Here is a 24,572-nt window from a genome sequence, read left to right on the forward strand (position 1 = left end):
TGATTCTTGAATTACTGTTTCTCTGCAACTCTTTGCTGACAGAGATTAATTTTTCTTTGCTCTCAGTTTATGAGCAGTTTTGTGATACAGCCCCTCTCTCTGATATCAGTTGCTTGTTTTACCCTTAATTGATCACTTTACTAGCAGATCTGGTAACAGATCTATTCATTTTTATACATGCTTAGTTTCCCTTTTCATTTAACACAGATTTTTTTCCCCTTATATATTAATTTAATAGATGGTTTCTTTCAGTGATTCTTCAAACACCCCTCCCCTTATGTCAGATTTTCAGAATTCTTATTCAGTTAAGATGTAATATTTGTGTGGTGATTTTTGAGCTCTGCCCTGCAAGTCTTATTCATATGAATAAGTCCCATTGGTTTAAATAGGTTTCAAGGTGAACTCTGAAGTCACTTTTGAGAGTTTAAGGACAAAGACTGGTTTTTATTTTTTATTTATTTTTGCTTTGGGCCTTAAAGACCTAATGCTTTTTCCTTTGCAGCCAGTGACCAAAGGCTTACTAACTTGGGAACTTGAATCCCCAGGAACCCTCCATCCTCCACAGGGGTCCATAAGGATGGATCACTTTGTTGTCCCCAGTAGAGTTCTGTGCAGGCCCTGGGATCTGCCTATTTGTGTCAGCACAGGATAAGCAAATGCATCCTGTCTACATGGACTTTGTACTTACTTTCTTTCTTCTTTCCTGCTTTCCTTTTCCAGACTCATGGCTCTCTAATTTGCTACCCATTACTTACCTTCTTTCTTAGAATTAAACTAGTCCATGTACTTTCTAGTTGTTATAAAATCTCCAATGAAAATCCAAAATGAAATAGTTGCTGATTCGCAGTTAAACCACAGGAACCTCGGAGCTTTGCCCATTTACACAAGTAGACCTATTTCTTTCTCAACAAAATATCCTGTTATTAATTGCCCAACATAGTTATGTCCAGATCCTTGAAAAACATAAGCATGAGAGTTGTCCCCATAATTCTAGTGGGTCTTCTCATATATGTCAAGATATTGAAACTTTTACGGGATTGTTTTTTTTTCCCTTTCATTTTGGCCCTGACTCAGGAAAGCGTGGGAGCACATGTTTTAATTTTAAATGTGTTCTGGTCCCATGCTGTTGCAGAGGTGGGAATCAGATTTTAACAAAGGATGATCTAAGCACGTGCTTAAAATTAAGCCTCCTTCTGGGCTTTCCCAAATCCTGATTTTTGTACCCTATTTGTTGCTTTTACCTTCCCTTCTCATTCCTTCTACAGAATTGTTATGGCTTTCTAGCTGTGTTTAATTTTGTGCATGTGAAACAGGCCTGCCAATAACAACCTATCAGTTAGACAAGTTGTAGACAACTCCAGCTGAGAGAGAGAGAGAAAATACAACAACTCACAGTAGGACAGGTATTTAAAGTTACTTTAAAGTTACTTTAAAATTTATATTATAATTAATGATAGACTACTTTTAGCATCTTCGTAGCTTGGAAACTGCTTAATGCCATTTGACAGCAGTGAGTCATAGTAACTGCAGCGAGAAAGGGGACAACAGATAAAGAAACTACTCCTGGTTCAGTGACATTTTGTTTTGTGTGGGTACCTAGTATAATGGGGTGACATTTATTTTCCTCAGTGTATTCAGTCCATCCTGCTAGGTTCATCTTGAGGTTCAAACAACAAACTAAACAGTGAAAAATAACCCTCAAAAAGTAGTTGAGTGAACAAGAAGATGTGTAGCAGATGCTAATCAATCATATTATAGCCCAGTCTTCCATTTTAATGGCATTTATTGTACATAAGGAAATGCTAAAAAGTGTTCAGAAGTAGGTCTCTAAAAGCAGCCTCTTAGGCTCAGATCTTTAAAATACTAGTGAGTTTTGATGCTTTTAATTTGTGTGCCTGGCTTGAGTCATCTTAAAGGGGCTTGGTTTTCAGAAACAGTTAAATTCTCACCTATGGAAAATCAAGATTCAAAGGTGGGTCAAACCAGGAACTCAAAATCGCTTCACTGCTTTTTGACAAATCCTGAACCTAACTTTTTATTTAGGCATTTAGCAAGTGTTCAAAGTACTAAGCACAGCAGCTCTGACGTAAGCGAGGGGAATTAATCGATGTTCAAATACTTTTCTATAAACTGATCAGTCAGGGATTTTTGAACTTTTAGATCACCCTTTGTTAAAATCTGATTTCCCAACTCTGCAACAGCTTTCCACTTAGTAATCTGCTTTAGAACTTATTACTGTACTCTCATTAATAACATTGCAATACTTGTAACTTGTTGAATTCTCTCTTAATGAACCCTGAATGAATCAGTTAGGGATGAAAAAACTCATTAACCAGGCCAATATGCCACATGATGACATTTGGATTAAATTTATAACCATAGATTAATGCATATTGTTATAAATAAGTTTGAACAGAGTAACCAAACTACAAATATTATACTAAAACAGAACCCACCAACATAAAAAACATTATTAATATAAGTATAGTAGTAAATCAAGACATGAATCTATAATATTGTTGTACACAGATCCACAATAGACATTAAAATTAAGTCTAATGTTAAAACTAATCACTCATATCTGTAATAAAGGATATTTAACTTGAATCTCCTCAGCCTTGTAAGCGAAAATTGAGAGACAGTTTATTACATTTGGATCTGTTTGCTGTAAAAGTCAGATTAATTTCTCTCCGTTTGAGAAATTCATATCAATTTCTGCAAATGTGGTAATACATAGGTTCTCCTTATGTCATTATATAAAGAAAACCGTGGATACATACATAATGGATAGTATCTTCCCCAACTCCTAGACAGACTGGGCAACATCTTTTAGCCCTTGGAATGGAAGATCTATGTCCAGCCAGAACAGCAGTGGGCATCTGTTCGGACCTGAGTCTAGTCAAACAGGATCGCCATTTATTATTGAGATCCAACTATAGATACTAGGGCTGTGCAAAACAGCACTGTTTCAACTTCTGTTTCACTGTTTTGATGGGACAACATTTCATTTAGAGTTTCATTTCATTTCAAAAGCACTGTTCTGGTTTGTTTCGTCGAAACTGTTTTGCTGTTTTGACATTTTGCTCGTAGGCTATAATGGGGAATCACAAAACTGCCTATAACATTGTCATTTTTTGGTAGATTTGGATTAAAACAGCACAAATGGTAGCCCCTTCTACTAGGAATATTAAAGAAGTCACAGGCTGGTGTACAATGCAGGCAAGAAAGCCAGTCAGTGAAAATGGAAATAGAGACATCAGGGAGTAAGGGACAGGCTGCATGGGGGGGGGAAAGGGGATGTAGCAATACAGGTAAAATTGCAGAGGTACCTGGGGAGCCAGGATGCCCGGCAGGTTGTAATGTGTCAGATATCCACTGTCTATATTGAGTCCATGAGTTTCTGTACCTAGGAGGTTGATGAAGTGCAATTCATAGGCTTGTCTCTGAAAAGTGGTTTGTAAATTCAGAAAAGCACTGAACCTCACTAACCTCATCACCAGAAGCCAGCTTCCTACAGCCCAAAACACACTGAAAGGATCCAGGCCATGCCTGGATCGTGCCTGACAAGACATGCAATACCTGCCAACAATATCTCCAGTATAGAGATATCTTCACAATACAATACATATATCCATTGGGGCACCAGGTGCCCTGATGGAGAATATGAGGAGACGCCAAGCAACAACTGAGCACCAGAATGAGCACGCACCAAAAATCTATCAAAGACAACAATGGACACCACCTGTCTCCAGTCTCGTGGGCCTGATCCTCAAAGGGAATTTACAAAACAATTTTCACAGATGAGCCTATGAACTTACATGGCGCTGCAGATGTGTTTGCAGTGCCACATACCGTATGGCCACACTTGGCTGGACACAACCATTGTTGCCTATGTGAAGGATAGTTCTCTCACAACTTTTATTTTTGTCTTGGTGCTCTTGTGATGTGGGCAAAGATGTATTGTCCCTTTACAACAGGGGCAGTAACAGGCACACATGTACATTTGTATAGAAAGATGTTGCATTGAGGTCCTTTTTAAAAAAAATAAAAATAAAGCTGGATTAAATAGTGGGGAGCCATGCCTGCTGCCATCCCCACCCTTGCTAGCTACTGTGTTAACAATCAATCATGATTCACTCAGGGACCAGCTCAATACACAGTAGCTAGCAAGGATAATGAGTTAATGAGCAAGGATTAACACCTGCAAAACCACAGACTAAGGAGAGGAAAGAATCAATACAGAGCTGGGAACTGCTTCTGCCCCAAGACAGAGACAGTCAGTTGCACAAGGACCCATGTCATGAGTTTTGCCTGCCAGCAGCTAGGGGTGCAGGGCCCCAGAACCCCTCTGAACCTATCTCTTTAACGGCTGGCAGGCTCCGTGGCTGCAGCAGGGCCTAGTAGCCAGGCCTGCAGTTGTTCCCCCCTACCCTGTGCCCGAAGACGGACACAGTTGTACAAGTACCCATGACATGAGTTTTGCCTGTCAGCAGCTTGAGGTGCAGGGCCCCAGAACCTCTGCACCAATCTCCTCCACAGCTGGCAGGCTTTGTGGCCTCAGCAGGGGCTAGCAGGCCTGCAGCTTCACCCCACTGTGCCTTAATACACAGTGTCACCCATGTCACGAGTTTTGCTTGTCCACAGCTTGAGGTACAGTTTTCCCCAAACCTCTGCACCTATCTCCTTGAAACTTGGCAGGCTTTGTGGCCTCAGCACAGGCTACCACCCCTGCAGTTTTCACCCCCCTGTGGCTTCACACACACATTACATGAGTTTTGCTTTCAGGACTTTGAGGTATAGTTTTGCAGAAATCCCTACATCTAGCACCTTGAAACTTGGCACACATCATGCTCTCAGCAGATGCTACCAATGCTGCAAGACTTATCTGAATAAGCCAAAAGACAACAAAGTTTTAGATATTTCATTGATTCCCCATTATACCCTATGGCTGAATCTCCCAAGTCACTGAATCTTTTCCGAATGTATTCAGAACCTCTGAATCGATTCAGAAAGCCTAAAGCTTCCAGTGATTTGATTTGGATTAATAGATTCAGCCTCCAAATCATCCAAATCATCTCCGAATCTGAATTGTGATCTGAAGGTTTGCTCAGCCCTACCTGTGTGTTGTTTGGCTTGCCATAGCAGTTAGGCATAGTAATCACAGACCATGACTTCATTGCAATGTGGCAATTATAGAGAGGGGGACTGGTAAAAACATAGAACATCTCTTTTCCAGCTAATATGTTTTGAAACAGGCTAATGATATGGTCAGAGCTCAGTGCATTTTTCTTCTTCATATTCTATACAGCACCCTTGTGGAGTCCTTGCTATGTCCAAATTTAACCTGCCTTAAAAGCTTTTTGCTCAGTAAGACAATGGAAAAGAGCTGGCAAGTGTGCTAAGTGATGCTTCTGTCTTTCTGAGAAGAATCCAATCATGAGTGCATTTCCTTCAGAAATGGGCTTGGAGTGGTTTGTTATCTGGAGTCACTGGTTTGAAAGTGCTTGTTTTCATTTTGCTTGACTATATTGGAGCTCTTTCAATCTAAGCAGAAGGAAGCAGAGAAAAAACATGTAGAGAGATTCTTGCCTAGCTAATAGGATTCACGTACCCAGAACTTTATTCGTCTTGTAGAAGGAAAGGACAGTGTTGAGGCTCCCACAGGGCTGGGAATCTTCAGACCTGGACTTGATCTCCAGCTCTGCTGCAGGTTTTTTTTTTGTCATTCTGGGAGAAGATCATCTAGCCTCCCTGTATCTTGGTTCCCCAAGCAGTAATAGATGAGAGTGATGATCGCGTGTCAGAAAGGAAAATTCAGTCTGTTTGCAAAATACCTTGACGTTCTTGAATTTTGAGGTCTTTGGGGAAGGGAATATCTTTTGTAATATGTTTCTATGGTGCTTATATAGCTGAAAGGGAACCCTGATCAAAGACCTAGGCCACTTGTTGCTACTCCAACACAAATAACCAATACTAAGGATGATCGTAGGGAGTCCTATTTAAAAATCCAAAAGATTATTAGTATGAAAAGGTTTTGATTAGATCTTCTCCTGGTATAAATTTGCCTAGCTCCACTGAAGACCATAGAACTGTGTCTTTTTAACCTATCTGGAAATCTGACCATTATTATTAATTGATACAAGGAATAAAAAATAAGCCACTGTTTAGAAAAGGAAATGCTTTTCTGTCTGCCTCTGAATAATGAGCTTGGAATACAGTTCTTTTCTTCTGATGATAAAGGGTCAAAACTGTAAATATACAAACAGATGAAAGGAACATAGCTGGTAACAATATCCAGCCAAGCTGTGCTAATGTAGCATATACTATCCACAAGTACTGCACTCAGTTAATATATTCCAACTACAAGATTTTCCCAGAGGAAGAAAAATATAATATTCCAATTTCAGGTCTGTACATGACTTATTTATAACTGAATTACAACTGGATGTGAAATCAATATTTATAAATCAGTGGAACTTACCAATTTTTTTGTGAAGCAAGTTTTTTTCTCCAGCTTCTTAAGCACATGAGAACAGTCACAGTTGCTGCTGCTACTTAGCTATGAACCCACTTTATCTGTCAAAGAATCTGGGCCAAAACAGTCAATTTTGTTCCCGATTTATACTAGAATATCTTGGAACAGATCTGGCCCTTTACAAATTCCCTCATTTGTTCTCTTTACCTTCAGCTACATATTTTCCTTTGTTAAACCCAACTAATTAGTTAAATGAATTGTGGGATTTTAATAAGTGCATAGCATTTATTTATTCTTGCTGTTTGGCATATTAGCACAGAATACCTTGAGAATACATGAAATAGATACTGCATAAAGAATGAAGTGAAGAAAAATGGTTCTGAGAGAGTCTGATGTACCTATCTAGCAGAATACTACAATAGCAGATTATTTTCTGAATCATAATTTGATTTCAGTAGGTGCAAGATAAGGATGAAGCCCCATATTGCTAGGACTCAATCCAAAGTCCTTTTTGTCTTTCTGACACATTCTTTGCTTTAGCGACTTAACAAAATATACAGAAAGCAAACCTGCAATACCTGATACTGATTGAAAATGAAGGTAGGCAAAGATAAGGAGGAGATTCTTGTGCTGTGTTGGCAGATTATACTGTAAGTTTCATGGCAGCCATCTGTACTATTGATGATTTGGATGATAGAAAGAAATGGAAGGGATTGAATGAAGCAAGGGAAAATTTGGACTGAGCAGGAGTGGAATTTTGACAACTGATATTTGTTAAATGGTGGAATCACCCCTGTAGGGGAGCACTGGAAGATGGGCATTATGTTCAAACTGGGTTTGAAAAGTTGTGCTAAATGCAAGTTTCTTTATATTTTTTCTTAATGTTTTTATTCTTCCTGTCTTCCAGATAACACAGTGTTATTTTCAGACATCCTCTTGGAGAAAAAGGTAAGCAAATTGGAAAAGAAATGTGTTTGAAGAAGGAAAGCTAAAGAAAAGGCCAGAGGTGAATTCAGGGTTCCACTGAAGTCAATAGCAAAATGCCATTGACCTCAGTGAGTGTTACATCCCATCATAGATGCCAATTGTTTTCAACTGGGAGTCCTGCAAGTTCCTTTTTGAGGATGCCATGAGGTGCAAGGAGATCATCACTTCCCTGCCTGGTTCCTATGCAAGGAGGTAAGTGCAGGATCATCCTGGGTAAACTCATTCTTGTCCCTGCCAGCCCCTGTGTGAAGAGTTAAGTGCTCACTCTTCCTGTCCCCCGATGTGCGAGGAGCTAAGCACAGGCTTCTCTAGGCTCCAGGGCAAGAAGGTAAACTCATGGTTTTCCCTGGCCTGCTGCTCTGTGGGGAGCTAGTTAATAGCTAGACATACCAGAATGACATGTAACCATAATGAATAGAGGTAATAAAGAAAAAGAGCCTGCATCAAAGAGGATTCAAGTCATTCTGAACTGAAAGCTTAATATTTGCATTCTGTTTTATCTGCTCCATGTGCCTCGTCATCTAGGCAGGCAAGGTTCTTTGGGTAGATGTGATATCTTTTATTACACCAACTCAAATAGTTGAGAAAAAGTTATTTGCAAGCTTTTGGGTACAAACACCTTCTTCAGGCACTGGGAGACTCTGCTGCTGTTATGAGTGCTCCAAGGTAGAAGGGAAGGTAAAGTGTAACAAGAAGTCTGTGAAAATGTAAATAAGTGGAAGTTTGGAAGACAATGAGTAGAGATAGGAGGGGAGGGGGTAGGGAGGAAGGAATGCAAGTGGCCAGCTTCAGGCAGGTGACCTGGTGAATTATATGGCAGGCAGGATATAAAGTATCATAAATCCAATGTCTATATTAAGTCCATGATTTTTTGTCTCCAGTAGATTTATGAAGTGAAGTTTGTAGGCTCATCTATGAAAGGTGTTTTGTAAGATCCCTTTGAGGATTAGAACTGAGAGATTGGAGAGGGAGTGATTATTTTGTGGGAAGTGGGCACCCACAGGTAATTGGATATTTTTGTCCTTGATGGATTTTCAGTGTGCATTCATTCTGGTGTGCAGTTGTTGTTTGAACCTCCAGAAATGTAATATATCTCAACCAGTTCGCCAAATGCCCTGATAGAAAATATATAGGAGAAACCAAACAACAACTGCTCACCAGAACGAACACACACTGAAAATCTATCAATGACAAGAATACCGAACTACCTGTAGGGGCGAATTTCTCACAAGACAATCACTCCCTCTTCAATCTCTCACTTCTAATCCTCAAAGGGAACTTACAAAACACCTTTCATGGATGAGCCTATGAACTTCACTTCATAAATCTATTGGATACAAATAATCATGGACTCAATGTAGACATTGGATTTATGGCACATTGTATAACCTGCCTGACATCTGATTCATCAGGTACCTGCCAGGCCTGACCTCTTGCATTTTTCTTTTGCCCCACTTTCTCCCTTACCCTCCCCTATTTTTCTGCCTTTTGTTTTCCTAATTTCTAGCTATTTCCTTTTTCACAGACAGCCTGTTTACTGTAGTCTCCCTTACTCACCGTTGGCTCCCCCCCTATCATTTTCCCACCTTTCTTTCCCTGCTCATCTTTTGTTTTCCTAATTTCTAGCCATTTCCTTTTTCACAGACAGCCTCTTTACTGTAGTCTCCCTTACTCACCTTTGGCTCCCCCCCCTATCATTTTCCCATCTTTCCTTCCCTGCTCTATCTTTTGTTTTCCTAATTTCTACCTATTTACATCTTCACTGACATCCTGTCACACTTTTAGCTTCTCTCATTCCTTGGAGTCTCAAACAGCAGAGACTCCCTATGCCAGAAGAAGGGTGATTGTGCCTGAAAGCTTGCCAAGAACTTTTTTCCAACTACTCAGCTGGTCTAATAAAAGATATCACATCTACCCAAAGAACCTTTCCTGGCTATGTCCTTAGACCAACACAGCTACAACTAACAGCTCTGGTCATCTAGAGTGCTTTTAATGTCTGACTTCTGCACTAGAACTGGTAAATATATGCACTGCTGTCAACAGACAATATGGGAAGTACACAGTGGCTACATCTACACAAGATACTGATTGTACAGTTGTTACATCAGAAACAGCCTTGGGGTCAGTGTGTTGGGAAAAGATTTCAGTAGTTATCATATAAAAATATTACTTTCTAATGAAAACAGATGTTGCTGAAAACATGAACAGGCACTTTCTTACTCATTAGAAGGAAATTATTGTCTCTGCTCCTAATGTAATTTCAAAGTTCTTTCTTTTTTTTCTTTAATATTGAAATTACACAAGGAAGGGAGAAGTATAAAGTGTTTAAAGACATAGTTTTCTTGTCTCTCTCTTGCAAAGTATAATGAAACTAGATGATGCTTCCTCATAAATGCTTTGTGTTAAGTGCTTTTCACAGCTTAAAGGCAGGTTTTTACTAGGCTAGGACTTAATTAACAGAATATTGTTTTTTCTTTCTTTATATAAGAGTTGGAAAAGTGTTGGTGTGTACAAGTGTGTATTCTCTTCCTTTTCTCTTTTGAACAAAAAGAAATTGAATTTTTTACCTGGTAAAAACTAATAAAGGATATTTAACATGATGAGAGACCTTGCAGCGCAGTCCATTTCACCTCACACCCTTTGGTTTCCCACACTATGTCCATCACCACAGCATCTATGACATGTTTAGCAAAAGAAAAGAAGCCAAGTAATGTAGATCAAAGACGATCAAAATGGGGAACTAGAGGGGTCAGTCTTATCTTCCTGGTGTGGAAAGTATTCAGGAGGTGGCTACATTTTAATGGACCATACAGCCAATATCATTTAGTCCCTGGTTCTAGTGCCCAGTCATCTTAGGTTCATGTTTTAAAGGTGTTAGGTAGATTTCTCTTAAGCATGAGGATAATGAGGTCAGAGATGGAGTGGTTGTCCTATGAGAAATATGCTCCTAACGATGAGTATATTTCTCTGCCCTTATATATATATAATTTCTATGAGAGTTCATTCTGGCATGTAGTTTCTGTTTATTTTCATGCATAAAGTTGCCATGAGGGCATTTGGTGCATTGGATCAGGCACACCACTTATTGGAAAAGGCACATGTAGGAACCATGGATTTTGATGGTTTCTTTATGGGGTGTGTTAACAGTAGTGGCAGTGGAGATGTGCCAACATGCCAAGCATCTGTGTTCATTTGGTCTGTTGGGCAGTGGATAGACTGCTTCTGATGAGTTGGGCAAGATTGGGGGGGCTGTTTGAAAGCCAGGAATTGAGATGCTGGGAATATTTCTCTCAAGGTCAGATCTTTGCCCAGGATGGGTTGTGGTTGTGTATTGATGCTTCCTTCTTATTGGTTCCAGTGTGGTGCAGGTGATCACCAGTGTGTGTGGTCATGGGGGGGGGGGCGGGTTCTTTCTTTTGGTATTGTAGCGGGTTAATGTGGGGCATTTGGGTAGCTTGTTCAAATGCACCATCTCTCTACTGCAGGGTCCTCATTGTACAAAAGCAGATTTCAGGCTGGACAGGGGGCGATAGCAAGTCTTCATTGAGCAGACGTGGTAGTACCTGAGGGCCCTTCCCTGATGTCGTGCTTCACTTGCTACCCCTGGCTTCCTAGAATCGGAAGAAAATCTTCCGTTTCAAAGCTTGTCTAACTATCCCAGGTGGATGAAAGAGATGGCCCTGATACGGCCTGTCCCCTCGCATCACTCCTGGCCCATCGCGGCTCCAGGATCACTCTTGCAGCTGCGGGGCTGATCCTGGCCGGGGGGCGGGTGTCCGTGCTGCCCTGCGCCCCAGCCCTTCCCGCTGTGCTGCGACGGGACGGCCGCAGCCCTCACGCTTCAGCACCGCGGAGAGCGCCCGGCCCGGCCCGGCTCAGCACCGCGGAGAGCGCCCGGCCGGGTCCGGCTCAGCACCATGGAGAGCGCCCCCGGCTCGGCCCAGCACCGCGGAGAGCGCCCGGCCCGGGCCGGCTCAGCACCGCGGAGAGCGCCCGGCCGGAGCCTGCTCCATCCCGGGGCTCGGGGCGGTGCCGCCGGGCGGACACTGCCCCAGAGGAGCCCGCAGCCAATGGGCAGCGAGCGGAGGCGGGGAGGCGCCGGAGGAGCGCATTTCTGTCTGTCCGCGGCCGCTCACTCGGCGCAGGCGAGCGGCTCGGATCGACCTGACCCGTCCACCGCGGGGCTGCAAGGTAGGGACAGCGCCGGGATGGGATTCCCCGTTGCCCCCTGCCCGCCCGCGAGCTGCAGCCCCCGCCGGTGCGGAGGGAGTCTCCGACCTAGGGGAGTCCCCTGTCCGAGGACTCAGGGTGGGCTCAGCATCGTGGGAGGGTGTCGTGATCCATCCCCCAGCTGGGGAGGGAAAGCGGGGAATTCTCTCTCCTGCTCATTCCCACCTCCATCGAGGGGCTCTGACCCTTTTCTCTGCTCCCCAGGAGTGAGGACTCGAAGTGACTGGTGTCTGTGAGCAAGGAGCACTGGTTTTAGCAGCCCGGCTGGGCTGATGTTGCCTGCTTGGTCCCTCTGTTTCCTTGCATGTGTGTGGGGCAAAGGAGGTAGTCGATCTGGTGGCCCCGATTGTCTGAGAATCCTAGAGGAGGGAGCTGCAGAGGTTGCCTAGTGACTCTAGTCCAATCCCCCACCTGGGGCAGGATCATCCTTTTCCAAGCAGCCCCTACAATCCATAATCTAAACTCTACATCAGACCACCCTCAACCCTGACACAGCACAGACTTAACAGCCAAATCTGCTGCAGGTAAATCCAGGAAACCACAGAAGCGAATGTCCTGCTTCTAGGAAATGTAGTCAATTGTGCTCAAGAGATCCCACCCCCCTGCTGCAGAGGAAGGCAACCTCCCCCCCCCCCCCCATTGGTACCAATTTGACTGTGGGGTAAAATTTCTTCCTGACCTCAAATATAGCATCAGTCTGACCCTGAGCAGAGGGGCAAGACCCTTTAAGTAGGAATCTCGTGCTTTGGTCCCACCAGGAGCATGGGTACAGCCCAGTCAAAGTATCCCACCTTGGCTGTAGCCAATCCTCAATGCTTCTGAGGGAGGCTTAAAAACACCCTAAGACATGTAGCAGAAAGGGGGAGAGGGGGCAACCAGCAAAGCCCAGAAGCCTCTTCCTCAATGACTTTCAGTGGGGATCCTTGTTCAGCTCCTGAGGGGATGATTCAATTCCCCATGTTCCCCTCCAGGCAGAGGTGCCATTAATTTCCAACTTTCTATGCCCTTTAGGGAGAGATGACTGACTTCTTGGAAGACTGGGGCTCTGGGTCCATATCCACCAACCAGACCCAGTCTGTACTCACCTCTACCTCCAACAGGACCTTGGTGACTTTCCAGGGTTTGGAGCTGGTGCAGCAGCTGAAGGCACTGATCATCTTGCTGTATACAGCCGTGGTGGTGGTGGGCTTGCTGGGAAACTGCTTGCTGGTCCATGTCATTGTGCGGGTGAAGAAGATGCACAATGTTACCAACTTCCTCATTGGGAACCTGGCTCTGTCTGACGTGGCCATGTGCACCACCTGCATTCCACTCACCTTGGCCTATGTCTTTGAGCCCCGTGGCTGGATCTTTGGCAGCACCATGTGCTACTTTGTCTACTTCATGCAGCCTGTCACCGTCTATGTCTCTGTCTTCACTCTGGCCACCATCGCCATGGACCGGTACATTGTCATTGTCCACCCGCTAAGGCGCCGCATCTCACTACAGCTCACTGCCTACGTGGTGCTCTTCATCTGGATACTCTCTGGCTGCTTGGCACTCCCCGCCATGGCTCACACCTACTATGTGGAGCTGAGACAGCAGGGGATCACCTTGTGTGAGGAGTTCTGGGGGGAGCAGGAGAGCCAGCGGCAGACTTATGCCCTCTGCCTGCTGCTCATTACTTACCTCTGCCCCTTGCTGGCAATCCTGGTCTCCTATACCAAGATCTCCCTTAAGCTTAAGAACAGGGTCATGCCAGGTACTGTCACCCAGAGCCAGGCTGATTGGGACAGAGCCAGGCGCAGGAGGACCTTCTGCCTACTGGTCATGGTGGTGGTGGTCTTTGGGGTGTGTTGGCTGCCTTTGCATACTTTCAACCTCATCCGGGACATCAACATCAACGCCATCGATGCCTATTATTTCAGCCTGGTCCAGCTGCTGTGCCACTGGTTTGCCATGAGCTCTGCCTGCTACAACCCCTTCATCTATGCCTGGCTGCATGATAGCTTCAGGGAGGAGCTAAAGACGTTACTTGTCTGGCACAGGAAGGTAGCTCCCTATGGACAAAGTGTGACTGTCAGTGTTGTTATCTGACCAGCTGCCCTGAACCTTCTTACAGGGTCTTGGGGCTTCAGTGAGCTACCGAAGGGCATTTGATTTCTTAAACTGCAAATGAAAACAGTGAGACATAAGAACCAAGTGCATCCAACCCTGGACAAAGCACACCCTGCCTGCCTCTACTCTGAAAGCTATGGGGACCACTCCCATTTAGAGGCCATGGGTCTCTGCATGGAGTGAACATGAATTGTATACTCCATAGGATGTTTCTCTGCAAGCACTGGTCTGGAATAGGGGAGTCTGGGACAGTGCATATGGGAGGCATGAATCCATGTTCAGTTTAGCTCCTTAAAAACACATCATAAACATGCATTGAGATTTCCATTGAAAATTAGTTGGAAGTATTTCACTTGAAAGGAGGCAAGGGGGACATCTCTGCTCCATGTTAGAAAAAAACATCCCCTGAAAGATGATTCAATGCACAAGAACACAACCTGCACAACTCTGGTACTTGCTGTGTTAATGCAATTTCTATTGCAGATGCTTGGCACATCTTGGAACTTAGCATATACTAAGAGTAATGAGGCATGTTGAGAGAGATTTCCAAATGGGAAACAAATAATAAACAAGAGATGCTAGTGGTCAATATTTTCCCTATTTTGTGGAGGTAGATTCCTTCACAATATTCAGGATTATATTTTGTGTTCCTGGTGTCTCCTTTTAAAAAAATTGTACCATTGTGGCTATCGCAGGTCAGAAGCTTAGGAAAGCCTTGCCATGTGTCAGAAGGTAAAAAAGAGAAGGCCAAGGAAGAAAGGGAACACTGTACAGCTTTTCACTTTTGTACCAAACTTTGTCTTTAATGGAATTCCCTTGCTATGGCAGGAGGGAGGGACAAGCCACCTATATAAAACTTCTTACAGACTAGTTTCTGCAGATAGATGTACAGTATGACCCAGATACACATAGATGGGACGCATACTTCATTCTATATATCAGATACCCGACCAGGAAGAGTGGAGTAGGGACTGACAAATGGCATGTACAAGTTGATAGTATGAATACAAGAACCATTACAATGAAGACATGGCAAAAAGCAGAGAGAAATGCTTACATCTGAGGTTAGCTCATTCTCCCAAGAAGTGTACAGACATAAATATAAAGCTTCTCACTAAAGCAGCTTTTCCTCTTGATCAGCTGCTGAAATTACATTGTGTCTTACAAACCACCCATATCAACAGTGGTCTAGCTCCCCAATTGTCTAGATTTTTATCAGGTCGTTCTTCACCTTAGTGTCAGGTCATCTATGGTGTTGGCTATAATCACCTAGGAAAAAGACAGGATGAGGAAATTGTGAATGAATGAATGTGCAAGGGCTTGGAAGATGCAAAAAAAAAAAAAAAAAAAAAAAAAAAAAGGCAGTGGAAAGCATGCATCACATGTTTATCAAGTTCTTTATTTTTCACAGTCATGAGATCCAGCACCACTTTTGGTTAGAGATAGGCAGAAACAGTTCTGCTTCCACACCATTCTTGAGTTTCTTATTCTTATAACAATTTATTTAAACAATTTGCAATGCCTTTTTAGTGGAATTTAGTGTTTACAAAAGATGCTAAAGACTGATGTCTTTTATTTTTCAGAAAGATCCATTACTAGATGGGGAACTCTATTTAGGGCACCTGGGTTCTACTCACAGCTTTGGCAATTATGTGTTCTGCAACCTTAAACAAGTCGCTATCACTTCTAAGGGAATGGAAAGCCAACAAAACCAACAAAAAATTTGCAGTGAGTTAAAAATGGGATGCAGGCCTACCGCATCCTATCTGGTTTTCACAGCCACTATCTTTTCTTGCATATCACATGCCCCCAAATACAACACATACATTGTTTCTGGGAAAGTAATAAGAGAAGAAAAGAAAAGACAGTTCTAGACTTATGGTTGCCTAGAGCAGGGTCAAAGCCTAATCTTCAGGTTGCTCCCTCCATTTCCTGCTCAGGCAAAAACTACTGTTTTAACCCCTTCACAGCTGTTTTATCAGCAACTCTTGGCTGCTCAGCCGAAAACTGAAGCTCTAGCTGCTGCTGAAGACTAGACTTCATGGGTGGATCTAAGGTTTTTAGAAGAGCTAAAAATACTATTCAGGGCACTGAAATAGGATGCAAGAAACAAGGGGTAGCTAGCAGACAGCAAAATTGTTGAGGAAAAGATAGCTCGATTAGTGGAACACGAAGACCATTAAAAAAAGAGCGAGGGTCATTAACAAGTGTGCAGTGAAAAGCAATTAGAAGGAATCCAGTTGCCATGAAGTCAACTGATTCTGTCAGAGCTGCCTAAGTAGAAATGCCACCACTGCTGCTGGGCAGTTGGTTTTAAACTTTGGGTGCAGCAAGAATCAAAGTGGGGCATGATTGCACCACTGCAATGGCCAGATCTGCCCTGCTGGACTCAGCCCCTGTCTCCATGCAGTTGCTGGAAGGAGAAGGAAAAGAAGCAGCAGCCATCTTACAGCATCTCCATGCCTCTCTTCTGGGCAGAAAATGAGCTTCCTTGCTTAAGGCAAAACCACAGTTTTGGCAGGCTTATTTTTTGGGGAAAAGTGAGTGTGGTATGCAAGTAAAGCCAGTAGCTGTGTGCCTGAAAGCTGAATGGTGGCAACTTAGTACTCAGTGAAACAGGGCTAAGTAACTATGATTTAGTTTTTGCTTATCTCAGACACTCAGACAGTTACCATGTATCAGCTGCTGTATGGTAGTTTCTGTTCCCTTTAACTCACTTGTTTCTTTCTTTCCCATTGAAAATGGCTTTAGTTTATAGTTACCTTCAAGACTGATGGATAAAGAGCCTGTTGTTAGTTCAACCTCCGTGTCCATTCCAATTCTTGACTTTGTGCTGAAACAGTCCGCAGAGGTTCAAGTGGAGGCCAATTGTAGTGGTATTTTTGTGGGGGGAGGGAGGAGATTGTAACACCCACCACTAGAGTAACACCAGCAGTTTACATGGTACTGATTGTTCTTCGCTTGTATAAGTTCAGACTGCTACTCTAGTTAGATAGGTATTATTGGACTAGGCATGAAAGATTTCATAGCCAGTTTCTCATTTCCTGTGAACTTTTGCCTACACTCTTAATCATATCAAACAGCAACAAAATAGCATCTCCTCACTCACCTCTAACAAGTTTTATGTTTTATTTAGGTGTGAATTAGTGCTACAGCTATCTAAACATCTTTGTGGGATTGTAACTTGTTTAAATTGTTCATTTGTTGCTAATTGTTAATTCAGTGAAGAAACTGAGCTGCTTTGGAAATCAATAAGGCTGGATGTGTCACAGTGTTACTAGCCATGGGCTTCATGGTTTTCATGTTTCTTAAAATAAAAAATAACTCCAGTTTTGTGCATCTCTTTTGTCTTGGTAGTTTTGCTGGGGATGGGATAGTATGTGATGAGTCATCATTTGAAAAAAAATCATTACCTTTTAACTGTACTGTCTGTGAGGAGTGCGTGGGGAGTAGGGACTTATGTTGTATAAATGCTATAGTGGCACAGAAGACCAGAGAATGGGACCATTCATGAAAGATTCATTTCTCAAGGGTTAATAAACTAGTACTTGAAAAAACAGGGAATCAAGAAAATTGCTGATCCTAATTTAAAAGCTATACATTTAAAACCAGTTTCTGTTTTGCTGCAGGTGTTTTGCTAACACTAACTGCTGCAGGTGTTGGTTATCACTTAAGAATGCACACTGGTAAATACTCAACTGAAGTTTTATTCAAATTATGTGAAGCCTTAGAGAAATCTTGAGCTTGCCCTTTCTAACATCAATCATACAAATGTATATAGGAATGCTGGGCTACTCTCCTGACCAGCTGAAGACTGCAAATGATCATTTGAGACTAGACCCCCACAGGCAGAGGATATCTGTTGTGAACTGAATTATTCACAAAGTGCTGTGAATAGAAATACAATGCAAAATAAAACGTCTTTCCTCTGTGCACAGCATAATGGATGTAATGTTTGCTACAGCATGAATTATCCCAACGTACTGGAGGCAGGGGGACACAGAGGCAATCTGAGATTCTGGTGATTCTTCATTTAGATCAGATCATAGTATGATCAGTAGGAGAAGGAAAGCCAGGATTTCAGAGAGAAAAGCTTGATGAATTATGTGCTATCTTTGAAAAAGGAGATGTTTCTTTCACACTGGCAACATTTTGATCCATTTAGGACTTAACTCCCTGACAAGCCTCAGGTTTTTAGCAGCCTGGCTAATGTGATGGGTATGCCACTTTTAGGGATGGCGCAGTGTGTGAGACCAACTGTCTTTCCCCTTTTGGCTCAGATCAAGTGTAGTTCCTATGCTGATCTGGCAGGGTAAACACCATGACCACAAAGGCGGTTTTCCTAGTTGCACCCAGGGACAACCGCTCTCCTGGCATGGGGGTAGTACCCCCAAAGGTAATCCCCCACTTAGCTGCTGGAGAGGGAAGATCTTGGCTTTATGCCCACTGTATGGAAAGGGGTGACTCCTCCCTAGCTTGTTCCTGCAGCCATATAGCTGAGAGCAAGCAAAACTTGGAGGCATCTGACACCCAAGCCTCCAGGCTTGGGCCTGCACATAGGATGCCCGCCAAAGGATTTGGAAACATCTGAAGCCCCAGCTGGGGGCAGAGGATGTTTGCTGGTAGCAGGGCCACTTATGGTTCTGGACTGACTCATGGATTTGGAATTGATTTGGCTGATTTGGTTTGGAACATGGAAAATTAAAAAAAAACCCAAAAAAACACCAATCTGTCTTTCTCCTATATAATCTGGTTGCTCTGTGGAAAGCATTCTCCTATTCTTTGCCCTTTTAAGGGGTTGGTCTGGTGTTCCCATTCCCCATTATCAATCAGCCTGGAATTAACTGTAAATATTGTGTAAACTGCCTTCAACTGATGTTTTAACATCTCATGTCCAGGTCCTAGTGAAAAATCAGGGAGAAGAAAGCAAACCATGTATCCATTATTTTAGAACTTTGGCCCAAAAAGTAATGGGACCTTGGTGGGTGGATGGAAAAATGGACTAGGAATACAGAACTTTGTGACCGTAGGTAAGTTATTTAACCTCTGAGCCTCTCTATCTTCCTGTACCTTATCTGTGTGATTACAAGTGCTTCAAGGCAGCAACTTTCTCTTTCTACAGTAGCATTCCTGGCCTTGGTCCCAGCGTGGACTCTAAGTTAACAAACATGGTCTCTGTTTTAGAGGCAGTAGAGGTTTCATTTTGGTCCTGATTTCTTCACTCCTCCCTAATTCTTAGCAGATCATAGTCAGTGCCTTGGTAGGAATTCACTTTTGAATATTATGGTGTTGGGAATGACCTGCTGGGTGGCACAGAGGTGGAAAGGGATCTTGGAGTCCTAGTGGACTCCAAGATGAACATGAGCCGGCAGTGTGACGAAGCCATCAGAAAAGCCAATGGCACTTTATCGTGCATCAGCAGATGCATGACGAATAGGTCCAAGGAAGTGATACTTCCCCTCTATCGGGCACTGGTCAGACCGCAGTTGGAGTACTGCGTGCAATTCTGGGTGCCACACTTCAAGAGGGATGCGGATAACCTGGAGAGGGTCCAGAGAAGGGCAACTCGTATGGTCAAGGGCCTGCAGACCAAGCCCTACGAGGAGAGACTAGAGAAACTGGACCTTTTCAGCCTCCACAAGAGAAGGTTGAGAGGCGACCTTGTGGCTGCTTTTAAGTTCATCACGGGGGCACAGAAGGGAATTGGTGAGTATTTATTCACCAAGGCGCCCCCGGGGGTTACAAGAAATAATGGCCACAAGCTAGCAGAGAGCAGATTTAGATTGGACATTAGGAAGAACTTCTTCACAGTTCGAGTGGCCAAGGTCTGGAACGGGCTCCCAAGGGAGGTGGTGCTCTCCCCTACCCTGGGGGTCTTCAAGAGGAGGTTAGACGAGTATCTAGCTGGGGTCATCTAGACCCAGCACTCTTTCCTGCTTATGCAGGGGGTCGGACTTGATGATCTATTGAGGTCCCTTCCGACCCTAACATCTATGAATCTATATTATCAGCTGGGGCTATAAACAAAAATCTTCTCCAAGGGCTAAATCTTGTCTTTGCTCCTGCAATGATTAGGCTCTCCTGTGCAGCTGAATCAGTGCATTCTTACTTTATAAAGGAGAGGTGAGGGGAATTGCAAAGCCACCCTCCCCTACGGCAATGGACAGGAGAGGGCAAGCAGGGTGGGGACATGATTTCTCTAATTCCTCCCTTGGCAGAAGTGTCACACCTAGGCTACTGAAGGCAGTAGGCACAAATAGCTTCACAGAGTGGATCTGCAGCCTGGAGTTTTTTTGCTCCTTGCTCCAGGATCCTTACTGCTCTGAGCAAGTATTAAGATCTGGAACATAAACCTTGCAAGATGCCAAAGCAGCAGCTGCCAGGCCTTTTTCTGATTCCCCAAAGCAGGTAAATCCCACTCCCCCTGTAGCTCCTGGCACCCCCTCCCCTCCTGTGCAAGCACCTCCCTCCTATTCCCCACTCCCCTTCTCCAGTAGGGTCTGCTTAGGGTTCACCTCTGGGCACAAAAAGGGGGGAAGAACTGGACACTGCCACCAGTGTCCCCAGCTGTTCCCAGGGGCAGCCCCAGGAGCTACTCCTGCCCCACTCTAGCCAGGCTGTGGGGTACCAGGCTCAGTCCAGGACAGTGGTGGGTGGGTCCCCCTTCCAGATGCTTCTGCTCCCTGATCAGTCTCCCCAGCTGTCTCCTGCTGGATGAGAGCAGGCGCTGGAAGGGGGGGACTGCTCACTAACAGCACCTTCCCTGGCCCAGCCAGCTGCTTTCTGCAGCCTCGAACCCCTGGGCCAGTGTGGAAAATAGAGTGGAATGGGAAGGAGAAGGGATCCACCTGCTGTCATCAAGCCCAGCACCCTATACAGCCATTGCCCATAGTCTCTGGCTGGAGCAGGGCAGGAGTGGTCCCGGTCCCTAGTCAGCCGAGCACGTTGGCAGTGGTGGGTGGATCTCCCTTTCCTCAGCTGCTCCCTGCTTGGTCCCACTAGGTAACCCCCACCAACCCAGGGCTTCAGTCATGCCTCCATCTCAGCTGGGGACCCAGGTGCATGGGGTAATGGGGAACTGGAGCTGTCAGCTGGTGAGGTACACTGTGGAATGGAGGGCCTGACTCCACCCCTGTCCATGTCCTTCTGACATACATCCATAGGTCTGTGCACACATAATGCCTTAGCAATACCAAGGAAGAGCAGTTAATGGTGACACTTTACATCACTTTACATATACAAGCGAGGTGCCTAAATCCATTGTCATGCAGGACTGGCAGGAACTTCTTAGATGACTGAATCCAGTTTCCTGCTCTCAACAGGCAACAACAATGTGCAATTCCAAGTACCTTCTTAACAGCAATTAATAAGAGTTTTGACCCCTACTGCTTCTATTGGAAAGCAACCCCAGAACCTCACTGCTCCGAAGGCTGGAGCCTTCTTCTTATTTCTGGTCTAAACTTATGTATGGACAATTCATATCCATTTTTCCAACATGTTCTTTAACTTGAGCAGTTCTTTCCCTTCTCCTGTGTTTAATCCCCTAATGTATATGCTAAGACCAGGAGACCTGTCGTACCCCTCTCAACCTTTCTGAACTAGCCAATAATTTGTTGTTTCTTCTTCCACGATAGGTTGTTCATTTTTCTGATCATCCTAGCAGCCCTTCTCTGCACCTGTTCCAATGTTAAATGCATCCTTCTTGAATGTGCATGACCAGAATTGTGCAAGGCATTCCCAATGAAGTCTCACCAGGGCTTTGGACAGTGGCACTCATTCTTACTGTCAGCAATTGGATTTGAGGATGACCCACCAAAGTGGATAAAGCCAATTGATCTAATCTTCTCAGTCTGAGGACCTATCCATAGAAGGAGGCCCAGTGATATGATGACTGTGCATGACTGCTTGTGCATCATTAGGCCAGTCTTCCACAAAAAGTTTTAGCCACGTACAGCGCTGTGCCCAATTCATGGCTTGTGACTTCTACCACTGTTGCCCTTTCACCCTAGCAGGGCAGCACTGCATTGCTGTTCAAAAAGTTAAGTATCTTTAATTCTTGCATGTCATCACTGTCTAATACCTACAGCCTGCAATTCCTGGCCGATGTTTGAACCTAGTTCTGAACATGGTGGAATTTCAGTAGGTCTGCAAGATGCATTTTATAGCTGGTCTTGGTCTCATTGATTACATTCCAGTTTTCCATGCAACTGCTTAGGGATGAACTTATTTCTACTGGAAATGCCTAGACTAATATGTCCTAGGATTTCATTTGCCTTTTCTGTGATTGCTTTATGTTGGTATCTGATGGCATACCATGAAAGACTAATAAAATGAGGTCCCAGCTCATTTATTTCTAGTTGATTAGCAGCAAAATTTCTTGTTCTTAGTCTCTGAATCATGGACCTCACACTTTATACGGTTATAGTTTAGCTCATTGTCATTACCCCAGTCCTCAGGATCATTCAGTGCTTCCTGCATGTTCCTCCTCTGTACTTATAATACCTCCCAGGTCTGTGTCATTAGCAAACATGATGAGTGCACACTCTTATGAGTGAGTTAAAGGCAGAAAGAAAAGTATGAAACATGACTGGTCCCCAGACAGATTCTTGATAAAATCAACTGGCAGCCTCCTTTTAGTCCAATAGGTCCTCTTAATACTGTCTGTTATCATGTCACCGTTTATTCAGCTCTTGCACTAGTACACTTCCACCTCAAGTGTGCTACTCCATTCCTGTCCTCTCATTCCCAATAGATGATCCTACCTTTGTCCCCTCATATGCTATTATCATCAAATAGAAAACTGAGGTGACATTCATTTTGGGCCATATTTTGCTCATCCTTAATCTCTTCCCCATCCTCGCTGCATTGGAGATTTGCCTTTTCTTTGCTCTCAGCTTACCTTATGTGGCTGAAGAACCTCTTGCTATTTGTTTTATTATTCCTTGCAGGGTGTAACTCAGCTCGACTTTTGGCAATTCTCACTTTCTCTCTCCATTCTTGACCTCTCTGATATGGCTGTCTTTGGTTATCAGATCTTTTGCATTCCATGTAAGCTCTCTGCTTGTTCCTAACACCTTTTATTGAGGTGGTTATTAATCAACTAAGGTTGTGAGGTCCTTCCTGCAAGTTTTTCCTCCCTCCTGGAAATACAAGCTCCAAATTATTTTTGCACCTTTGACTTAGAGGAATTCCAGTCCTCCTATACAGTCATATCCCTGAGCCCATTTAAGTCAACTTCACTAACGGAGTTTATTTTGAAACTGATAACTTTAGTGGCAGGCCTTTTTTTTTTTTTTTTTTTTTTTTGATCCTTCCATCTAATTTGAATGGAAGCAGCTCTTCATCATCTGATCCAAGGTTACTTAATTTAGGTGTTCAGATTTTTTGAAGTGCTGTACTACTGCAACTTCCACTGCAATCAAAAGGAGAAACAAAGATTTAGCACTTGAAAATCAGGTACCTGTTATGTAACTGCATGTCTACCTATGGCTTACGATGCTGAGCATTCATTATCTGAATTGGTCAAAGTCATTTACTCCAAATAACACAGTTATCAATCATCACCATGGCCTCTTCTCTTATTCTTGAGAATCAACTCTGAGGTAAATGAACTCTCCATCTTTCTTCTGTTTTCCCCTATCCTCTTTGTCTCTGCTTCCTTTAGTAGTTACAAGAGTTTCTTTTCTTCTGGAGTGTACAAGAACTGTATGCCTTTTACTCTAAAGAGCATCCTGGGTGAAGAGAAGTAGATACAGAACCCTTCTAAATAATTCTTGTATGAAAAGTGTTAGAGCGGACTGCTGCTAAAAGCTTTTCATATTCCTTGGAGGAAGATGTATCCAGCACATACCACACAAAGAACAGAAAAAGACAAGAGGCCCTGAAAACTTAATGAAAGAAGCTTACTGATGGTTTCAATGGAGCATGCACAGTAGAAGGATGGCTAACTAGCTCAAGAAATACTGCTTAAATTTGCAAGAGGTGCTACTAGAATCAGCAGACACTGAGCCTCCTTTCATGTTGTTGGAAATAATTGTTAGAAATTAAAGTGAAATGCCAGCCCCACTAATGATGATAGATAATTGACTTCTGGAGGTGTGGGAGAAGCGCATGTTACATCCTGAAATTGTTTTAATGTGACAGAAGTGCTGCTGCTGTGACCTTTTACACCACCAATAAGAAAAGATTGCTTGTAACACAGATGTAGTCACCGCTCAGGAAGGACTTTTGGCATTCCATCCAAAAAATTCAAAGCATCGTTAGCAGATAAATCTGTAAAAAAGGAAGATCACATTGAGTTTCTTTTAGATAAAATAGCAATGTGTTTGATCCATTTTGCAGTCTCTATCAGAGTATTTCCTAGAACAGGTCTGTCCAATTGGCAGTCTGTGGGCTACATGTGGCCTGCAAGGGGTTCATCTGCAGTTGTCAGGCTTCTGCTTCTCCTATTCCTCTGGCTGCTGCAGCAGCAGCCAAGGTCTCTGGGCTTTCCTTCAGGCTTCTACTTTTTATGCCTGCCCCAGGGGGTACAGCCATGGTGCAGCAGGGGAGCCTGCAGCAGGTGAGTTGGGGAGGCTGCCCATGCATGCAGCAGTGTGGCAGGGAGCAGAACTGCCTGCACTCGTGGTAGAGTGGGGAAGGGAGTGGTCTGTGTGCATGGTGGAGCAATGACGGGTGAGCTGCTTGTGTGCATAGTGAAACAGTGTAGGGAGCCCGGGGCCCTTGGCTTGCACTTTTGTGGCCCTGGTGTGCTCCGCTCAGGATGCGGCCCCTGATCACTGAG

At 43.8% G+C, this 24,572-nt stretch overlaps 1 protein-coding gene across 1 annotated transcript; it reads left to right on the top strand.

Annotated features, from left to right (window-relative positions):
• The first annotated feature begins 12,656 nt into the window (after window positions 1-12,656).
• PRLHR (prolactin releasing hormone receptor) lies at window positions 12,657-15,140 on the top strand. Its single transcript, XM_019485878.2, has one exon. The coding sequence runs from the start codon at window positions 12,710-12,712 to the stop codon at window positions 13,766-13,768; it is 1,059 nt and encodes a 352-aa protein (XP_019341423.1). The 5' UTR covers window positions 12,657-12,709; the 3' UTR covers window positions 13,769-15,140.
• Window positions 15,141-24,572: the final 9,432 nt, after the last annotated feature.

Source organism: Alligator mississippiensis, chromosome 6 (assembly GCF_030867095.1).
Source record: "Alligator mississippiensis isolate rAllMis1 chromosome 6, rAllMis1, whole genome shotgun sequence".
NCBI lineage: Eukaryota > Metazoa > Chordata > Crocodylia > Alligatoridae > Alligator > Alligator mississippiensis.